At 38.4% G+C, this 20,585-nt stretch overlaps 1 gene segment (V, D, J or C); it reads right to left on the bottom strand.

Moving 5' to 3' along the window:
- Positions 1-11,569: 11,569 nt before the first annotated feature.
- LOC138833326 (immunoglobulin kappa variable 2-30-like) lies at positions 11,570-15,195 on the bottom strand. The segment is given in 2 exon segments: positions 11,570-14,250; positions 15,106-15,195. Coding segments are annotated over 2 exon segments (381 nt in total).
- Positions 15,196-20,585: the final 5,390 nt, after the last annotated feature.

Genomic DNA, 20,585 nt, shown 5'->3' with positions numbered 1-20,585 from the left:
CAATGCCTTCCTGAGAGCTGGGCCATGACCTCACTGGGTCATTAGTTGTGAGCTCCTATCATCACAGTCTCTTCAGGAAGTCCATTTCCCAGCAGTCCTCTCCCTCTCTGCTTTACTGTGGATTTCTGAATCAGATGAGTTTCAACCCTATTCATCCACATCCTGTCTGACAGACAGAGATGAGTGTCATGACAAATGAGAATTTCATACATATTTTTGTTTTTAATTATATTTTTATTATATATTGGTGGTTGTATAAAAGAGTGACCATTAAACATAGTTTATACATACAATGTATCTTGATCAATGTCACCTCTTTCATTTTTCTACCCCATCCCTCTCTACTCAACCCCTTTCTTCCATGTATAGTTCCATATATAAATACTAAATATGAATTTATGGCTCTCATTACATCTGTATGGTACATGGAAGACCCTTTTCTGATTAAACTGGTAAACATTGGTGTAATATATGTCACTATGTAACTGTACCTAGTATATGGTTTCATAAATGTCTTAAATATGTTCTGTTTATTCACATACTGCCTATTTTTATTTAGCTATATGAGGATTTATTTGAATTGGGCTAGAAATCAAGTGTGCCTTAATAATCTGAGGTCAAACAACAGAAAAATTCTGTCTGCAGTTTCCAAAGCAGAATTACAAAATTTTTATTATTTTTGTCATTATATTTCCTCAAGTTTCAAAAAAATCATTCCATTTTATTGTCATGGGATGAGAGAATCACATGGAGAATAATGATCAAATTGAAATTCAGCATCCAAGATAAATTAATATTTGGTAACTAGTTAAAAGTATTGGATGTGTTGTATAAATGTTACTTAAAATCCCTGGTACAAAAAAAGATAAAACATATTAAAAATTATGAAAGCCAAAAAAAAAGATCTCATGTGCTGAAGAAAAGAAAATCTTCTGACTACAAAAAATTTGGTGTTTTAAGTGATGACTGACTGTCTAATTTTATTATTAAAACATTGTACAATATGAACATATAACCTAACATCATATTACTTCAAATACAATTATTGCATGTCAATCAAACTTTTTAATGACTATTTTTCTTTACAAAATTATTTTTTAAAATATTTTTCACAAGCCACATTATCTTCCTTTCAAAAACCTGCTTTGACATATTTAGAATGAATTCTTCATTGAGTGACTGCAGAATTTTAGCACAATATGGACCACACAGGAGTACAAATGTGTGTTCTTATAAAGTTAGAAGAGGCATTGTCAGGTGTGTGCTGCTTGGGATGAGCAGAAGGACAGAGGGTTAGGGTGTGGAGATGCCTATATAACCTTTCTCCCAATACTTTCCAGTGACCTTCAAAGTTTGTCTGCATCTGAAAAGCTCTATCAGCAGATGCAGGCACCATGATAAGCAGATGGGGCAGCCCAGCCTCTCACCTTTGCTTCCCTGGAGGTTTATGTTATTGTTTGTATTACTGTGGGAGGGTAACTATTACTCTGTTGACAGTAATAAGTGGCAACATTTTCAGGCTGCAGGCTGCTTGCTGATGGTGAGAGTGAAAGCTGTTCCCAATTGACCTCACTGAACCTTGATGGGAACCCAGATTGCAAAGTAGTTGTGTAACTGATCAGGGGCTTGGGAGCTTTCCCTGTTCTCTGCTGGTACCAATGTAACTCATTGCTAATACCCTGACTGGCCCTGCAAGTGATGGCAACTCTGTCTCCAAGAGATGCAGACAGGGATGAGGACTGGGCCAATTGCTCTCTGTACCATATGCTAACAGAACTGCTTCAGGAAGATTTTTACAATTTTTGTCTTCCCTCCTTTTATGGCGATTAATAATCCTACCTAAAAGCTATACCCATTCCCTCCACTCCTCTAAAATTTCATTTCTAATCTTATCATATGTTCCCTTGAATAGCTCCTACTACCTTTTGCTGGTAGAGATTCACTCTCTCTACCATGCACTGAAAGACAAAGCTAGTTCAAATAAAAAAGATGGCAGCTGAATACTGTGTAGGTGTGAAAAACACATGGTAAATTGTAGGGGATATATTGATAGGATGAGGAAGAGAGACACCAAAAACTGCTACTCAAGGGTGTTGAAAGAAGTCAGGCTCTGAAGATTACATATTAAATTCTCCTGATCTATGCTCCAGGACATGGACTTGTGAATTTCAAGTCCACACAGACTTTAGATACTGGAAAACATGGAGAGTTTGGAACAATGGCCTCAAACCAGAGCTGTGGGTACACATACACTGTCTAGGGTTGGGAAGCAAGAAGCTGACTAGCTGAGAGATGAGGTTATAACTCAGGAACAAGTGGGGAATCAGAAGTCCTTTCCACCTACAATCAGTACAGGAGGTACACTCAGGAAAGGAGAGTGGGGGACATGAGCTGGAATGAAATCTGGGACCACTTTGCAAGTCTGAGAGACCCAGACTTCAGAGCAGGGCTGACTGTGGGAAGGATGCTCCAGAGGTATTCTCATTGCTTCTGAGGGGCTGGGATAAAGATGAGAGTCAGCAGGGTCCTCAGGACAGTCTGAAATCCACTGGAGTCTGTGTTAGCACTCAAAGCGAGCACTGTATCACTTTAGCCACAGCACCACTTCCAGTTTTCTGGTGGTTAATTGGAGATAAGAGTCTCACAGATGTTCTTGCCCAGTTGGCTTTGAACCAAGATCCTCAAATCTCAGGCTCCTGAGTAGCTAGGGTTACAGGTCTGAGCCACTGGTTCCTGGGTCATTTTAAATTCTTATACTGAGAAAACATTCTGCAGAACAATGGGCATGTCACCAGGTAAGTAGCCCTTTTTCACTCTTAGCCTGAGCATCATGAAGCTCAGGACCCAGTCTGTGTCCTTGAGGACAAGCAGTGACCTGATCACTGCAGAGGACCCTGGGGACCTGCTGGGGACAGCAATGACACTGCAGCCCCCTCTCACCTCCCACTACTGGACATGATGTGGGCACATGTTCCCTTCAGGGCTGCATATCTGTGGGGTCCACATTCCTTCCCTCACTTTTCTGACTTGTACTTAATGACTTCACTACAAGAATCCTGGTGTGTCACTCTTGTGAGGTGTAATTGTAGTTGACAAAGAAAATGTAAAATAGTCAGGAATTTGCACATGAGGAGACATAGCCTCCTCTATAAACATGGTCCCAGCTGTCATGTGAGCCATCAAAACCTGACAGAGAGCCCTCTAGCTTGGAGCTCCTGTTGAGAAAGGGTAGCAATGCCCCTTGTTCCCCAGGGTTCCTAAGGCCATAGTTTATTTTTTGCTCTTTGTGAGATCCTTTTGCCATCATGTAGCAGCTTTTTGACATAGCAGTTGGCAGGATATTCATTTGGAGTTTTGGCTTTGTTTTGTTTAGTTTTGTTAAGTTACTTGATTATCTCAAGAGTTGTGCAGAGTCCCAGTAAAAAAAGCTTCTTGAAGCCAGGTGCCTGTGGCTCACGCACGCCTGTAATCCTAGCTACTCAGGAGGCTGAGATCTGACCATCACAGTTCAAAGCCAGCCTGGGAAGGATAGACCATGAGACTCATTTTTTTAAGACCATGAGACTCTTATCTCCAATAAACCACCTGAAAACTGGAAGTGGTGCTGTGGCTCAAGTGGTAGCTTTGAGCTGAAGAGCTGAGAGACAGCACCCAGGCCCAGAGTTCAAGCCCCCAAACTGACAAAAAAAAGAGAAAGCTTCTTGATAACAATTTTGCCAATGTAGATTCAAATTTAATTCCCTTATTTCTTTTGGAAGTTTATTGGGATCATCAACAATATCTTTTAGCAACTTTAGTACTCATCTACCCTCAAGCTTCTAAAAACCATTATTCTTTTGAGACATGAGATCACTGAATAAATATTTGTGTACCTAAATAATTTTTGCCAAGTTTAGATCTCCTTAGTGAGAATAGATTTGTCCTAAATCAGTGTTTCTGGAACCTTCTTTGGATCCTTGTTACCTGCTTAAAGTATAGATTGTTAGTCAGTAGATATGGGTATGTTCATAAAGTTTGTTGTCTAAAACCAATTAACTGACAGGAACAATTTAAGGGAAGGAAATGTTTATTTGAACTCAGTTTCAGAGCTTTAAGTTTATTGTCTTAAGCTTTCTTGGCCTAAGGTGAGGCAGAACATCATAGGATAGGACCATCTAACAGAGGTACTCAACTCATCCCAGTAATAGTCCTTCACTGCTAACCTTTCAAGTGATGAATCTAGGCATTTTGGCAGAGCCCACATGATTGATCTAGAAACATATACATGGACACCTCTTCAGAATGAGCCATTTCTTTGACATTTCTCAGAGCTAATTTCCTTGACATTTCTGAGTCTAAACAAGTTGACAATAAGGATTAGCCTACCCATTATATTGGTCAGCTTTCTATCACTGTGATAAAATAACTGAAATATTCACCTCAAAAAGAGAAAAGATTTAAACTCATTTTTTAGAAGTTTTCATCTATGATTTCTTGGCTGTGAAGATGGGCTGGTGCAAGGAAGAATTTCCCATTTCCAGTAATATTTGATTGTCAAACCCCCAGGTCTTTAAAAATTCTCCACAAAGAAATGAGATCTTATGATTGTTGATATGCCAATTGCATATCATATTATGCAAATTAAATTATATACAAATTATTATATACAAATATCAAATTATATTATACAATATAAACCTTATTGAAGCATAATATCATGTCTGACACTACAAAATATTATTATGTGTGAATCAGTTGCTTCATGTAGTTTAAATTATGATTACCTTTTACTAGGAACAACAATAACAACAGTAACAATGCTGTTCCTAATACCTAGAATGTTTTTTCCTTTGCCCGGTAAATCCAAAATAACGTCATAACCTACACTACTGAGGAATAATGATCTACATCTGCTTTGAATAGGAAGAGACTGTTCTGGAGGCCTTTCTAGGATGAAGAGTAGGAAAGGGTGTTTGAATAAAACAGAGGTTCACAGACCTTCTTCTAAAATGGCTTACTGAACTTGAGCATCTGACTGTGTCTGAAAATAACAGAAACACCAGAGGGCGCAGCTGGGACAGCCCAGCCTCAAGCATCTGCTTTCCTGGAATGTTTGATGACTTGTAACACTCTGGAAAGACTTATATTCTTCTTGACAGTGATAACTGGCAACATCTTTAGATTCTAGGCTGCTGATGCTGAGAAAATAATCTGTCCCAGATCCACTGCCACTGAACTTCGATGGGAACCTATAGCATAAATTGGATGAATAAGTGATTAAGAACCTTGGAGGATTCCCTGGTTTCTTCAGATACTAATATAAGTTATAGCTAATATCCTGACTGTCCTGGCAAGTGATAGTGACTTGTCTCCTTGAGATACAGGCAGGGAGGATGGAGACTGGATGTCATATCTGGTCCCTGACATAGAAACACAGAATCTAATATTTACAAAATTATGCATGTTTTATGTTTCATGACCACATTGAGCTGATGAAATTCCCATTGCTGTCCTTTCTTACCCGGAAGCCAGATTATTAGGATCCCTTGGAACTGAGCAGGGACCCTCAGATCCATGATGTGTTGTAACTGAAAATGATTGTTGCACAGGGAAGCAGCCTTTTCAGAAATTCTCAAGACAAAGGACTGTGTTCTGGACGCATAAAGATCAACTGGAGCTAGATAGGAGTGAGCAAAGAAAGGGATATCTTATCTCTATACATCCCAGAAGAGTTCTGAGTCCTCAGACTATCTGGATCATGCCAGAATTGAACAGATTTGCCTAAGAGAACTTGTTTTGTCCTGAGAACCACAGGGCAGAATCACTCTAGCATCCTATGGGTAGTATCTTCTGTCAATTCATGGTTCCTGTCATCTTTTACTTGGTAACTTTTTTTTTTAAGTCTCAGATATCTTTTTATGGAATCATATAAGGAAAATGTTAAGAAATTTAAGTAGTTCTGATGAATTTGAGAACTGTGACTATTGCTGAGACCAAAGAGATTCCTTTTTCTTTCTCAATGTCTTACGCTCTGTGTGAAATAAATCATTATCACAAGCAGTAAGTGGCAAATGAAATCTAAGCAGATAGATAGACAAACAGACATGCTTCAGAAAGATGCATAGACAGTCAGATAAATAGACTGGTACATAGACATAAATAGATAATTCATAAATAGATAGCCATAGACATGTCCCTATACATAGAAGTGTAAAATAGAGAAAATGATAATTATACGAAACACAGTGTCATGATCTATATAGAGGAGCCCAAACATTGTCATTGGTACTTGTCATCTAGAGATGTGTGGTTGCTGCCCTCCACTTCTTTTGTGTGTGTGTGTGTGTGTGTGTGTGTGTGTGTGTGTGTGTGTGTGTGTGTGTGTGTGTGTGTGAAAATACCATACAGAGGGGTTACACTTACATGGGCAAGATAATGAGTACATTTCTTATCAAGCATCGTAGCCTCCTCCTTTGCTTCCCTTCCATCCATTCCCATCCTCCTCCCCCACCAAATCCTCCTCCTCCTCCACCAAAGTTGTACGGTTCATTTTCAACATAAAGACTTGTACGTCTCATTGTTGCAATGGGTCCACCTGTATCCCTAGTTAAACGATTTGTTTTTTCCCTTCCCCTCCACAAATTATACCAACATCAAATACATTGAAAGCAGGAGTTATACCATGGGGGAGGGACATACAAAGCAACAAAGAAATAATCTTATAAATATGCTAGAAACAATCGCATGAAAAAAAAATCATTTGAATACTTATCTTGGGTTTCATTTCACCTAACACCAACTTATCTGACTTTTTCTGCTTGTCTCAGACATATACTAGTTATTGCAAATAAGGGAAACCATGGGGCCTATGTTTCTTTAGGCCTGGCTTACATCACTTAATATAATTTTTCCAAGTCTTTCCATTTCCTAACAAATGGGGCAATGTCATTATTTCTGATGGAGGCATAGAATTTCATTGTGTGTTTATACCACATTTTCTTGATCCATTCATCTACTGAGGGGCATCTGGGTTGGTTCCAGATCTTAGCTATGGTAAATAATGCTGCAATAAACATAATTGTGCTGGTAGCTTTAGTATGGTCTTGTTTGTGATCATTTGGGTAAATGCCCAAAAGTGGGATTGCTGGGTCATAGAGGAGCTCTATGTGGAGTCTTTTGAAGAACCTCCATACTACTTTCCAAAGTGGTTGAACAAGTTTACACTTCCACCAACAATGCAGTAAGGTTCCCTTCTGTCCACATCCCCTCCAGCATCTGTTGTTTAATTAGAGTTCTTGATTATAGCCATTCTAAATGGGGTGAGGTGGTATCTCAGTGTTGTTTTGATTTACATTTCTTTTATGGCTAGGGAGGTTGAGCATTTCTTCATGTGTCTATTGGCTATCCTTTTTTCCTCTTCAGAGAAGTTTCTAAGACTTTAGCCCACTTATTTATTGGGCAGTTTTTTCTTTGAAGACTTGTTGTTGGGGGATTTAATTGGTTGAGTTCCAGGTATATTTTAGATATGAGACCCTTGTTCATTGTATGGCTTGTGAAGACTTTCTCCCAATCTGTGGGCTTTCTATTGATCGATCTTGCTAGCTATGTTCTTTGCCATGCAGAAGCTCTGCAACTTCATGCAATCCCATTTGTCCAACCTTTGTTTGATTTGTTGCATTTCTGGGTCTCTATTAAGAAAATTTCAGCCTGTGCCAAGGAGACCTAGGGTTTCTCCTATTCCATCCTCTAATGTTTTCAGAGTATCTGCTTAATTTTGCCAGCACCATTTACTGAAGAGGCTGTGTTTCTTCCATTCTATTTTCAGCTCCCTTATCGAAGATCAGTATGTGTCTGTAGGTTCATTTCTGGGTTTTCAATTTTATTCCATTGATCCTGAGGTCTGTTCTTGTGTCAGTACCAAGCTGCTTTGATTATTATGGCTTTGTAGTAGAGTTTGAAATTTGGTATTGATATTCCTCCATCACTGTTCTTTCTGTTAAGGAACATTTTTGCTATTTGGGGTCTTTTATTGTTCCATATGAATTTTTGGATTGCCTCTTCTATTTCCTTGTAGAATGAGGTTGGAATATTGATAAGTATCACATTGAATTGGTAGATAGCCTTGAGAAGTATTGCCATTTTCACAAGGTTGATCTTTCCAATGCAGGAGCATGGGAGGTTTTGCCACTTTCTAAGTTCTGTTTGATTTCGTTTTTCATGCCTTCCACTTCTGAACACTCTTTCCTATCATCTCCTTCTAGAATATCCAACATCACAAACCATTTTCTTCCTACCTCTGCAGATCCTCTGGTTCTTTTTAGCTCTGTCATTTGGTACTTTTTGTGTTATTTATCTCTTGTATGCATGGATGTCTGTTCATGCACCCTACTTATCTTTACTCAAAGATTATACATAAGTCAGGGATGAGATGTTCTCTACATCATAAATTTAATTGTATCCTTTAATCCAATTGTTCCAAGAAAACCTGCATGTTCTTATATCACTTATATTTTTAAATTTTGTTCAAAACAGAAAGCAATATTTAATCATTTTGTTTAGAGCCTGGGAGCCAACCAGGTTCTGAAAATAATCCAAGGAATCAAGCAAAAGGGTAAGGTGGAATGTTGCTCACAGTTTTGAGGTCCAAACTATGGAAAGCATATCCACATTATGATAAGTGAAAGAAGACCTCAGGCTGTTTAAGTTAGAGTACAATGTGTTATGGTTGTCCCCACAGAATTGTACAAAATTGGGAACAACTTCAGTGCACACACACACACACACACACACACATACACACACACACACACACACACACACACACACACACACACACACACACACACAGAAGCATACACACAAAGTTCAGGTTGACAAGGATTAGCCAGAACTAATATTGGTACAGAACACACTAGTAGGACAAAGGTACACACAAAGGAACAAAGATCATTGTGGGCAGGAAAGGGCTATCAGGGCTAACATAATTGTAGAGCCATGTGAAGTAAATTGTCTTCAAGAGGAGTATAGCTGACACATACAGTAGGAAATTATTATTAAAAAGAATTAATCAGATATCGAAATTCAGCAAATATAATTAGAAAAAAAATTTTCACTGTTGCAAAAGTATTACATAAATATAAACGGAGAATATTGGAATAAACTCTGATTTGGGGCTGTAATTAAAACCTCAAGTACAATTTCTTTGTTTTATAGAAATACGAATTAGATGTATATTGATACAATGAAAGTGTAAAAATACATCATAGATCAGTCGACTGTGTAGATAAATACACAGAGGCTAGTGCTTCCTAACATAGAGAGAGTGAAAATTTTAGTGCCACATCTTGTTTTCTAAATGACTTTCGATAGTTGTAGAAAGAGTTGCCATTTAACAAAGGCATTTATGAATATCGTGTATCTTGATCAATGTCACCCCTTTCAATGTTTCTCCTATCCCCTTACCCACGCTGACACTTACTTTCTTCATTTTGTGGTCTATAATTTAAAGTTCTTGTTTGCATTTCCCCCCTTGCCTCGTTCTCATCTTTAATTCATCTCCCCTTGGCTCTACTATAGCTCTTGCAAGTACCAATTTTCTAGTGGTTAGTTTGCTAGGCTTTAACTTTGCCTTTCTAAGGAATTACACTATTTGAATTCTCCTTTAAATGTACTATATTTTCGACATAACATCTTGTACATCTCATTGTTGCAATGGGTCCATGGAGGGAGGTGGTGGTGTAAGAGAGGTGGGGGGGATGGGAGGGAGAGAGAAAGGGATGGGAAGGGGAAAGAAAGGAGGAGGCAACAATACTTGATAAGAAATGTACTCATCACCTTGCCCAAGTAATTGTAAACCCTCTGTATGGTATTTTCACAATAAAATTTTTTTAAAGTACTATATTTAATGCAATCAGTTACATACTTTTACTTATAAGTCTATAGGCTAATTATAGCTGCCACATATGAGAGAAACCATTCTCCTCATTCTACTTTCTAATATACTGATCTCTAAAAGAATAAGTCAGTATTTATTGGAGAAATGGCTAGTTTTAGGTGTAAGACAGGAAAATTATTCAATAAGCCTGGCTCATCTGATGCCAAAATTTAAGAAAATGGCTTGGCATGTTAAGACAAATGTGGGAAGTGTTAGAATGCAGCATGGTTATATCCTCCAATAAACAAATTTGAGGAATTTTGACTATGAAAATGAGTTATGATGGACATTATAAACCCCTAAAGAAACTATATATCATTAATTCATGTTCTGATTAGTAAGAGGATATTTAGAAAGAAACAAAAGATACTTTGTATTCATTTAAAAAAAACAAAGATAGAGGATAACTTGAAAACAACACTTTCATCTATGGGTAGAAAAGAAAGCCAGTATTGATAGCCAGATGGAAGTAATCACCATCTGACAGAATTTTCACTGATAATACAAAATGTCACAACAGTACTTCAACCAGGACCACTTTGACACCCAACCACAGGGGTTTCATGCTTTGGTCCCCCGACATTAGACTTCAATCTTACGTCTCCACCATCATTACAGATTGGACAATTTCCACATGATCACATGTTTGACATGAGTTGAGGTTGTACCCACAGAGTTGAACAAAGTGGGGGACAACTTCAATACACACACACACACACACACACACACACACACACACACAAAGTCCAGGCTGAAAAGAATTAGCCAGTACTAAGATCAGTACAGAACATAGGAGTAGGACAAAGGCATGCAGCAGAGGACAAAGATCATTAGGGGCTGCAAATAGGCATCAGGGATAACACAGTTGCAGAGACAGGTGAAATAAATTGTCTTCAAGAGGACTATGGGTGACAAGAACAGTATGAAATTAGTATTAAAAGGAATTAGTCAGATATTGAAATTCAGCAAATATAATTAGAAACAAGATTCTCATTCTTGCAAAATATTACAAAAATAAAAGAATACTAGAATCAAAGTTCTAATACTCAACTTTTTGCACTACATCTCATTCTTCCTCAGGTCCATCCTCTTGGGAGTAGCTATATAGAAAACGCTCATTCTCCATTTTCAATATATGACCAGCTCTGCTGCTGCCAGGAGGCAGAATGGATATGGTATACATGTTCTGATAGGTTGCACTAGAGATATATTATAGTATGAACAAGCAAGAAATGCAGGAACATCAGGGACATCCTGACTTTCACCAAACGTTATGGCTTGTTACTCTAGAACAAAGAAATGTGAAAGTTTGGAATTTAGACAATAGCTTCCAGAAAACCAACTTGGGGCTCAAAAAGATTAGTAAAAATGCATTTTATTTATACTGCTGATGGATTAACTAAAACATGCCCCAAATATATGAAGCAACTATTTTCAAAACCCTTTAGTAACAAAAGCCACAGATCTCTTAGTTGGAAACCAAAAATTGTAAGATTTACCTTGATCAACCTTATACGGAGAATTCCCAGAGACTCAAGAAGGAAGAAGAAATCAACTAGAATGGAGATAGGACCACAAGACAGTTAGTTTAGGAATGTGAAGTAAACTGAGAGAAAGTATCTCCAGAAAGTACCTAGAGAAAGTCCAACCCAGTGACCAAGCTGTAGAAGCAAATACTTTTTAAACCAAGTTTTAATTAAACCACATTTTAATTATATTATTCTTTCTTAGAGGACAATAACTTCACAATCTTTTCAATATCTTTTTATGTTAAAACAAATGTAAGGATAGGATTTTCTAACATTTAGATTTTGCTTTTCCACAAGGCCTGAGTACTAAGGATTTTTTTTCCAGTGGACCCCTGTGTATCTATGCTAACAGATGGGGGACTTGAAATGTCAGTGCTCTGTTGGAACTGCTTAGATTTTTGGAGGTACTGCCTTTTAGAAGGATAAAGCTGCTCTTGTGGAGTGATTCGTATCTCTTAATAGTCATTTGAATTGGATGATTCAACTCAGAAATAAATATGAATTTGCACTTCAGCATCCATGAACAAAAATGATTGTTAATTAAGAAAAATGTTGATGGGTTGCCTATGACTTTCCTTAAAGGATCGCATTTGCTGAAGTAAAATTTTCCTAAATTATGCATTCTAAAACATTCCCTGGACACCAGTTTCCTTGATAAAACACAGAAATCATTACTTGGACAGAGTTGTATCCACTGTTACCTTTGTAACAAGTGCTTAGAGATGATGGGAATATTCTGGTTTCTGAAGAAAAAATGAGCAGCCAAGTATATTTTTATATTTAACTACATGACTGTTATGCAGTTATTTTCAATATGAGTATTTGCCCGTATACATGTTTTCTAGAAAAGTTTTCTAGAAATGTCAAATGTAGACTAGAAATATTTAATGTAATTTGTCATTTTCATCAGCATATTACAATGAAATTTTTGCTATGATTTTAGACTCAATAATAGTATTTGAAAATACCTCCAAATGAGTTCCAGACCTATCACTCAATCAGCAAAATTCTTAGATGGAAAGTAGTAACGACAGCTAATGTCAATCACTGTACATCAGCACTGTGCTGGAGGTACAGTGATGAATTTTTGTTGCTATGATCTTAGATTCAACATCAGGAAACTTCTCAAAGTGAGCTCCAGACTCAGAACTCAATTGGTAAAATTCTTAGAAAGGAACTAGTGATCACAACTGACTTGTCAATTACACAGCATCAGCATTCTGCTAGAAGCACAGTGATAATTTATTTTTCTTTTCTGGTGACTCATACAGACTTATACAATGAGGAGCCTAGTGAGAATTGAAAATCAGAGAGGTGACTTTGTGTGCCCTGGTAAAATGCCTGGACAGAGATATGAGCTGAGATTTTGTTCTGACTACTCTTCTACAGAATATTACAGTTGTGGATAAACTTGGCATTAACTATTCCTGTTAAGACGTTGCAAAGAGTGACTTAAGGCTATTTCATTTGTTAATATACATTCCAGATCTATATTTTTTCCTATGAATAATACCCTGATGAGCTCAGAGCATTTCCAACGTCATGCTACTTTTTTTTTTCCAAATGGCTTTGAGAGCATCATGCAGAAACAGTTTACACAATCTGAGGTAGATGCACACTGGGCACTTGTGGAGGTCAGGGTATCCCCCAAGTCCCATCCTGTGCAATGTCATAGTTCCAGGCCTTTGAAAGGCCCATTACAAGGAAATGATAAATGTTGAAAGTGATGGAAGTGGATACCAGACACATTTAAATATGAAAGATTCCCTCTTGACATGGTTTTCATATGAAGTCATGGAGGTTGAACAGGTTGGACTGTGAATGCTGTGCCCATTGAACAAGGGCTCAGTCTCAGACTTCTGGGACATATGAAGCATATTCCCAGGCTTGACCCCAATCCACTCTCTTAATTAGATCCAGAGCCCCAGGACACAGAATGCAGAGACCACTGGCTATGTGCAATTTTGTAACTTTCTCAGGTTGATCCAACCAAGAGTCAATGATAAAATTCTGCTAATGGCTTGATGGTTAGGCAGGGTTTGATGAACACACAGAGCAGAAGCTAGATAAGGTACAACTGGGCTTCTTCTGAACAGAAAGCACTGGATATGCTAAAGTTTTAGGCTTGGATGTGCTTGAAGGAAGTATTATGTTTCATTACAAAGGGAATAAAATCAAAGAAGTCATTCGATTCATAGATCATTGGTTGGTTCTAATACTACTAAAGAGAGAAATTTTTCAAAAATTCCTTATGGTTTATCTGAAGTCTCCTGGTCTTTATATTCATATAATTGTTCTCCTGGTCATTATAGATTGCATTTTGTTGTATTGTCATAAATTCTTCACCTGTACTCAGAATCACTCTTATATTGACCTCAATATCTTCCTCTTAGGCAGACTCACACAATCTGCTGGGCTGCTCCCCAGACCAGCCAGCCATGAGGGCAGCTCACCCAGCCAGATGGGAGGTTTTTGTTCAAGGCTGTATCACTGTGGGAGGAAAATGTGTACTTTGAAAACAGTAATAAACTCCAGCATCCTCTGCTTCCACCCTGCTGATTGTCAGTGTGAAATCTGTGCCTGACCCACTGCCACTGAATCTGTCTGGGACCCCAGAATCTCGTTTGGAAACCAAATAGATCAGGCGATGTGGAGACTGGCCTGGCTTCTGTAGGAACCAATACAAATAGGTGTTTCCATTACTATGCAGGAGACTCTGACTAGACCTGCAGGAGATGGAAGCCAGCTGTCCCAGGGTGACAGGCAGGGAACTCGGGGTCTGGGTCATCACAACATCTCCACTGGAACCTGAAATTAGAATAAGACAGAACAAGCGGAAAAGGTCAGATAATGTGATGTTAGGAAAATGAACCCTTAAATATGTATTTTAATGTTTCCATTTCTTTCATGCATGTATTTCTAATGCATTTATAAGATTATTTCTTTGTTGCTTTGTATGTCCCTCCCCCACAGTGTAACCCCCGTTTTCACTATATTTGATGTCAGTATAACATGTGGAGTAGATGGGGACAAACAAGTCGTTTAAGGATTCAGGTGGACCTGTTGCAACAATGAGAAGTACAAAATGTCATGTCAAAACCAGCTTTACAATGCCGGTGTGGGGGGGGGAGGGGGGTATAATTGGGTGGGGGGAGGGGGGAGGCGGGGAAGGGAAGTGAAGGGTAAACAAAGGAGGAGGCTGCAATGCTTGGTAAGAAATGTATGCATTATCCTCCCATGTAATTGTAGCCCCTTTGTACAGTATGTTCTCAAATAAAATAAAATACAATTTAAAAAAAAAAATAGAATAAGACAGAAGTGCAAGGTTATATATAATCATAGAGAACCATGTATTTATTACTATTATTTAGGTAAATATTGCCTCTTGTTCATAGTCATGATTTGATTTATAATCTCAAAATACTAAATATTAAAAAGATATATTTCTGAAGCACAAAAGTGTCTGTAGAAGTCAATGAGAATATTTCTTCCTAGCAGAGTCTTTACCCAGGCACAGGTACTCATTCTGGAATGTTTCTCACTCTCTCAGACCTACTCATTATTTGTCCTATCATGAACATCTAACACACAGCTAAGGCATAACTGGGCCCTGAGAGCTCTCCCTTCTGTCCTCTCTCATTCCTCATCCCCCTTTGTCCTTACCAGGGATCCAGAGCATTAACAGCCACAGGAGCTGAGACAAGGACTTCATTTTTGGAGTAAAATGAGGAGTCTTGACAGGTCAAGGCAGGTTCAGAGCTGAGCCTTTATCTCAGATTTAGAAAGGAAGGTCCTCTTTAGAGAGCAATATGCAAATAACCAGGTGGGTGCAGCAGTGTGAGAAAAGAAAAAGGGAAGGTCATGAGAAGTACAAGTTATCATGTCGAAAACGAACTTTACAACTTTGGTGCTGTGGCGGGGGTGGTGGGGGGATTGGGTGGGGGGGTGGGGGAGGCTTGGAAGGGATGTGAAGGTTAAACAAAGGAGGAGGCTGCAATACTTGATAAGAAATGTACTCATTATCTTGCCCATGTAATTGTAACCCCTCTGTACAGTATCTTCACAAAAAATTAAAATTAAAATTAAAATTAAAATTAAAAAAAAAGAAAAAGGGAAGGTAAAGCCTGCTCTTCTGAGAAAAGTGTCAAGTGTGTTCTGTGTTGGATGATGATCAATAAAAATCCATGATAGCTGTGGTACTAGGAGGGACCCCACTGTGAAAGTCTGGAACTGCAGGCTCCAGAGAGTGCACAAGGTCCTACCACCATACTATATATATGTTTAAGTCCAGGACAGTCTTTTGGAAAGAAAGGACACTGGGCCTGGCTCTCCTGACTTCCCTCAGCTAGTGTGTAGAAAGACATAGCGCACACTATCAGCAGCTCTGATCCTCAGGGAATTGAACAATATGAGCACAAAGTTGAGGGATAAGAAGAGGCAAGGATAATATCTACAATCGTTAGAAATTCTGTTTCCAAAGAACTTCCTATTAAAAGTTAGAGTAAAGAAATGTCAAGGAGAACACGATTTTCCCTTATAGATAGTGAACTAATAATACAGATAGTGGAAGTTATAAGGGAAAAGTAAAATGGTAGAATATTTATATCAGAGAATGGGAATATATATATATATATTAAATTTTCAAAATTATTTTTTAAAATTTTTTAATATTTTAAATCCACTAAATATCCTTTCATTGTCCTGCACTATATTTGTACAGCAAATTAATTAAAAGGTTTATTGAATGTTCCCTCTAGAAAGTAATGGAAGGGTGAAATTGATCAAGATGCATTGTATTCAAACACTGACATGCTGAGGTAAAACCCCTTTGTGTAACTTCTGATGCATAATCATACACATATAATTTATGATTAACTTAAATTAGTATTTAACATTTAAATGTCTCTAGTTTCAATCTAATTTAACCAATATTTGCATAAGTATCTCAGAGTTTTGATTATCTTCTCCTTGTCTCCAAAGATGCTGGGCCTATCTGAGGCAGCACATCACCTGGGAAGAGGGAGCATCTGGAGAAGGAGACTGGTACTGATGTCCCAATGGTCCCCACTTGGCCATTGGAAAAGGTGTCTTGTAGGAAGTGATTAAATCAAGGGAGTTCCTGAACTCTGGAGGATTAAAGTTACTCTCCTGAAGTGAGAGTAGGTTGAAACAGTAGTTGTTTGTGATAGAAGGTAGACAATCATATGCTTGACCATTTCAACTTGCAGCGAGTTCTCTTTTTATAGACACACTATATTGTCCCACAGACATGACAGCCATCACCTGATGAGAACACTGATGAGAATATTACATTTCGGCTTTCTGTATTTTAAATTCTTTTTTATTCAGAGCTTAGCTTTGTTATAGAAAAGGCTGGAAATGTGGCTTAGTGTAGAATGTTTGCCTAGCATGCATGAAGCTCTGGGTTCAATTTCTCAGTACTATTTCCACAGGGGAAAAAAAATCCACAAGTGGTGTTGCGGCTCAAGTGGTAGAGCACTATCCTTGAGCAAAGAAGCTCAGGGACAGTGCCCAGGCACTGAATTCAGTCCCAGGACTGGCAAAAAGGAAAGAAAAGAAGAGAAAAGAAAAGAACTGATACTGGTGTCTGTGTGTGTGTGTGTGTGTGTGTGTGTGTGTGTGTGTGTGTGTGTGTGTGTGTAAGAGAGAGAGAGAGAGAGAAAGTGTGTGTGTGATGGTTCAAATAGAAACAATCTAAAATGGGCTAACTGAGGAGTAAAAACAATCTCTCTACCTGTAATACTAATCTTGTGCAGAATGATACAATTGTGGATACAATTTGTTAGAAATTTCCGTAAGTTACATGAAGTATTCCATTAGTTCACACACAATGCAGATCGAATTTCTCCTATGAATGTTATGTTAGTGGCATCATAGTATCTCCAACTTCATCCTTTAGTTTTAGAGATGGCTTTGAGAGCATCACGGTAAAACAGTTTACACCACCGGAGGCAGATGCACACTGGACACTGGTGGAGGCCAGACAATCCCCGAGTCCTTGGCTGTGCAGTATCATAGTTCCAAGCTTCTGAAAGGCTCATTACAAGAAAAATTTTAGACATTATTTAATGTGACCAAAATAGATAAAAGACAAACTTATGCATTGATGATTCCCTCATGCCATGGTTTTTCAAATAAAATCACAAAGGCTGACCAGGTAACGCAGTGCATGTTATGCCCATTGAATAAGAGCTCAATCTCAGACTCCCTGGAACCTATGAACACTATTACAGGGTTTCACCAGACTCTCCCTTTTAAAGTACCAGAGTACCAGGACACAGAAGGCCAGAGACCACTGTACAAAGTCCAGTACTGTAACTGTTCCAGGTTGATACAGCCAAAGGACAATTATGAAACTCTGCGAATAGTTTGATGGTCAGGAAAGACTTGGGAAACACAGAGGGCAGAAGCTAGAAAATGCATAACTGGGCTTCCAGATTCTGAATAGAAGGCAAATCATATGCTATAAGTATGGGCCAAGACGGTGTGCTTGATAGAATTAGTATAATTTTCATTATAAAGGGAAAGAACTTACATTGCAGCAGACATTTGATTCTTATATTGCTAGTTAGCCATAATGCTACTTAAGACACAAGGAATATTTTCCATTAATACCCCATGGTTTATCTGAAGTCTACTGGTTTTGTTTTTCCATGATTATTCTCTTGGTCTTTGTAAATTGTATGTAGCCATATATGCTTCTACTCTCAGATTCTCTTACATTGACCATTATATAAGTCTCCTATGCACACTCAGACGATCAGTTCTGCTGTGCCCCTAGACAAGTAACCCATGAATGTAACTCACCCAGTCAGATGGGAGGTTTTAGAAATGTGTGTCTTGAAAGCACTAATAAACTCCAACATCCCCAGGCTTCACCCTGCTGATTTTCAGTGTGAAATCTGTATCTGACCCATTGGCACTGAATCTGACTGGGATACTAGACGCTCAGTTGGAAACTCCATAGATAAGGACTTGTGGAGACTGGCCAAATTTCTGCAGATATCATGCCAGATAAGCATCATCACTCTCTAGGAGGCCCTGACTAGCCCTGTAGGAGATGGAGGCCTGCTCTCCCAGGATGACAGGCAGGGAAAGTGGAATCTGGGTCAGCACAACATCTCTACTGCATCCTGAAATTACAATAAGTTAGAAGTGCAAGGTTATGTACAACTATAGGGATATATACATTTATTCATCTAATTTGATACATATTTGCCTATTACTCATATTTCATGATTTAAACCAGAATTTAAAATACTAAATATTTGTAAAAATGAGACATTTTTATTTTTATTTTTTTACACTTTTTAATTTTAATTTTTTATTGTGAAAATACTGTACAGAGGGGTTACAATTACATGGGCAAGATAGTGAGTACATTTCTTATCAAGCATTGTAGCCTCCTTCTTTGTTTACCCTCCCATGCCTTCCCATCCTCCCTCCCCCCTCCCCAAAACCTCCCCCCCCTGCAAGTTGTAAAGTTCCTTTTCAACATGACAACTTGTACTTCTCATTGTTGCAACAGGTCCATCTGTATTCTTATTTAAACGACTTGTTTTTCCCCTTCCCCTCCACAAATTATACCATCAATTACAGTGAAAGCAGGGGTTATACTGGGGGGGAGGGACATACAAAGCAACAAAGAAATAATCTTATAATTGCGTTAGAAACAAATGCATGAAAGAAAAACATTTAAAATACATACCTTAGGGTTCATTTTCCTAACATCACCTTATCTGACCTTTTCTGCTTGACTCATACATATACTAGATATTGCAAATAAGGGAAATCATGGGACCTATGTTTCTTTGGGCTTGGCTTACTTCACTTAATATAATTTTTTTCAAGTCTTTCCATTTCCTAACAAATGGGGCAATGTCATTATTTTTGATGAAGGCACAGAATTCCATTGTTTATATATACCACATTTTCTTGATCCTTTCATCTAATGAGGGGCATCTGGGTTGGTTCCAGATCTTAGCTATGGTAAATAATGCTGCAATAAACATAGTTGTGCTGGTAGCTTTAGTGTGGTCTTGTTTGTAAACATTTGGGTAAATGGCCAAAAGTGGGACTGCTGGGTCATAGGGGAGCTCTATGTGGAGTCTTTTGAGGAAACTCCATACTACTTTCCAAAGTGGTTGAACAAGTTTACACTCCCACCAACAATGCAGTAAGGTTCCCTTCTGTCCACATCCCCTCCAGCATCTGTTGTTATTAGAGTTCTTGATTTTAGCCATTCTAACTGGGGTGAGGTGGTATCTCAATGTTGTTTTGATTTGCATTTCTTTTATAGCTAGGGAGGTTGAGCATTTCTTCATGTGTCTATTGCCATCCTTCTTTCTTCTTCAGAGAAGTTTCTCTTTAAGTCATTTATTTATTGGGCAGTTGTTTCTCTGAGGATTTGTTCTTGGGGGATTTAATTTTTTGAGTTCAAGGTATATTTTAGATATGAGACCCTTGTCCATTGTATGGTTAGTGAAGATCTTCTCCCAATCCATGGGCTTTCTATTGATCTTGCTATCTATGTCCTTTGCCATGCAGAAGCTCTGCAACTTCATGCAATCCCATTTGTCCAACCTTTCTTTGATTTGTTGTGTTTCCGGGTCAAAATGAGACATTTTTAAAGCATAAATGTGTCTCTAGGTGGCACCAGTGGTATTCCCACCTAACAGAGTCTTCAGCCAATCAAAGCATCAAGCTCTTTTTGGAAAGTTCCTTATTTTCCCAGACCTAAATGGTACTTATCCATCATGATAACGAGATTGCACATCTCACACATGGATAGGGCATAACTGGGCCTGAGAGCTCACCCTTCCATCTCACTCTCATTCCTTATCTTCCTTTGCCCTTACCAGGGATCCAGAGCACTAAGAGCCACCAGAGCTGAGAAAAAGACTTCATTTTTAGGAGTCAAATAAGGAGTCTTGACAGGTCAAGGCAAGTTTAGACAACCACGCTGGAAAGCAATATGGAGATTTCTCAAAAGACTAAACATAGAGCTTCCCTATGACCCAGCAATCCCATTCCTGGACATTTATCCACACTAAAGTTACCAGCACAACTGTGTTCACTGCAGCATTATTTAGTATAGCTAAGTTATCGAATCAACTCAGATG

The sequence above is a fragment of the Dipodomys merriami genome, unplaced genomic scaffold (assembly GCF_024711535.1).
Source record: "Dipodomys merriami isolate MVZ:Mamm:240054 unplaced genomic scaffold, mDipMer1.0.p SCAF_204, whole genome shotgun sequence".
In the NCBI taxonomy this organism is placed as follows: Eukaryota; Metazoa; Chordata; class Mammalia; order Rodentia; family Heteromyidae; genus Dipodomys; species Dipodomys merriami.
The sequence above is the reverse complement of the archived record's forward strand: the minus strand, read 5'-3'. Positions and strand labels throughout refer to the sequence as shown.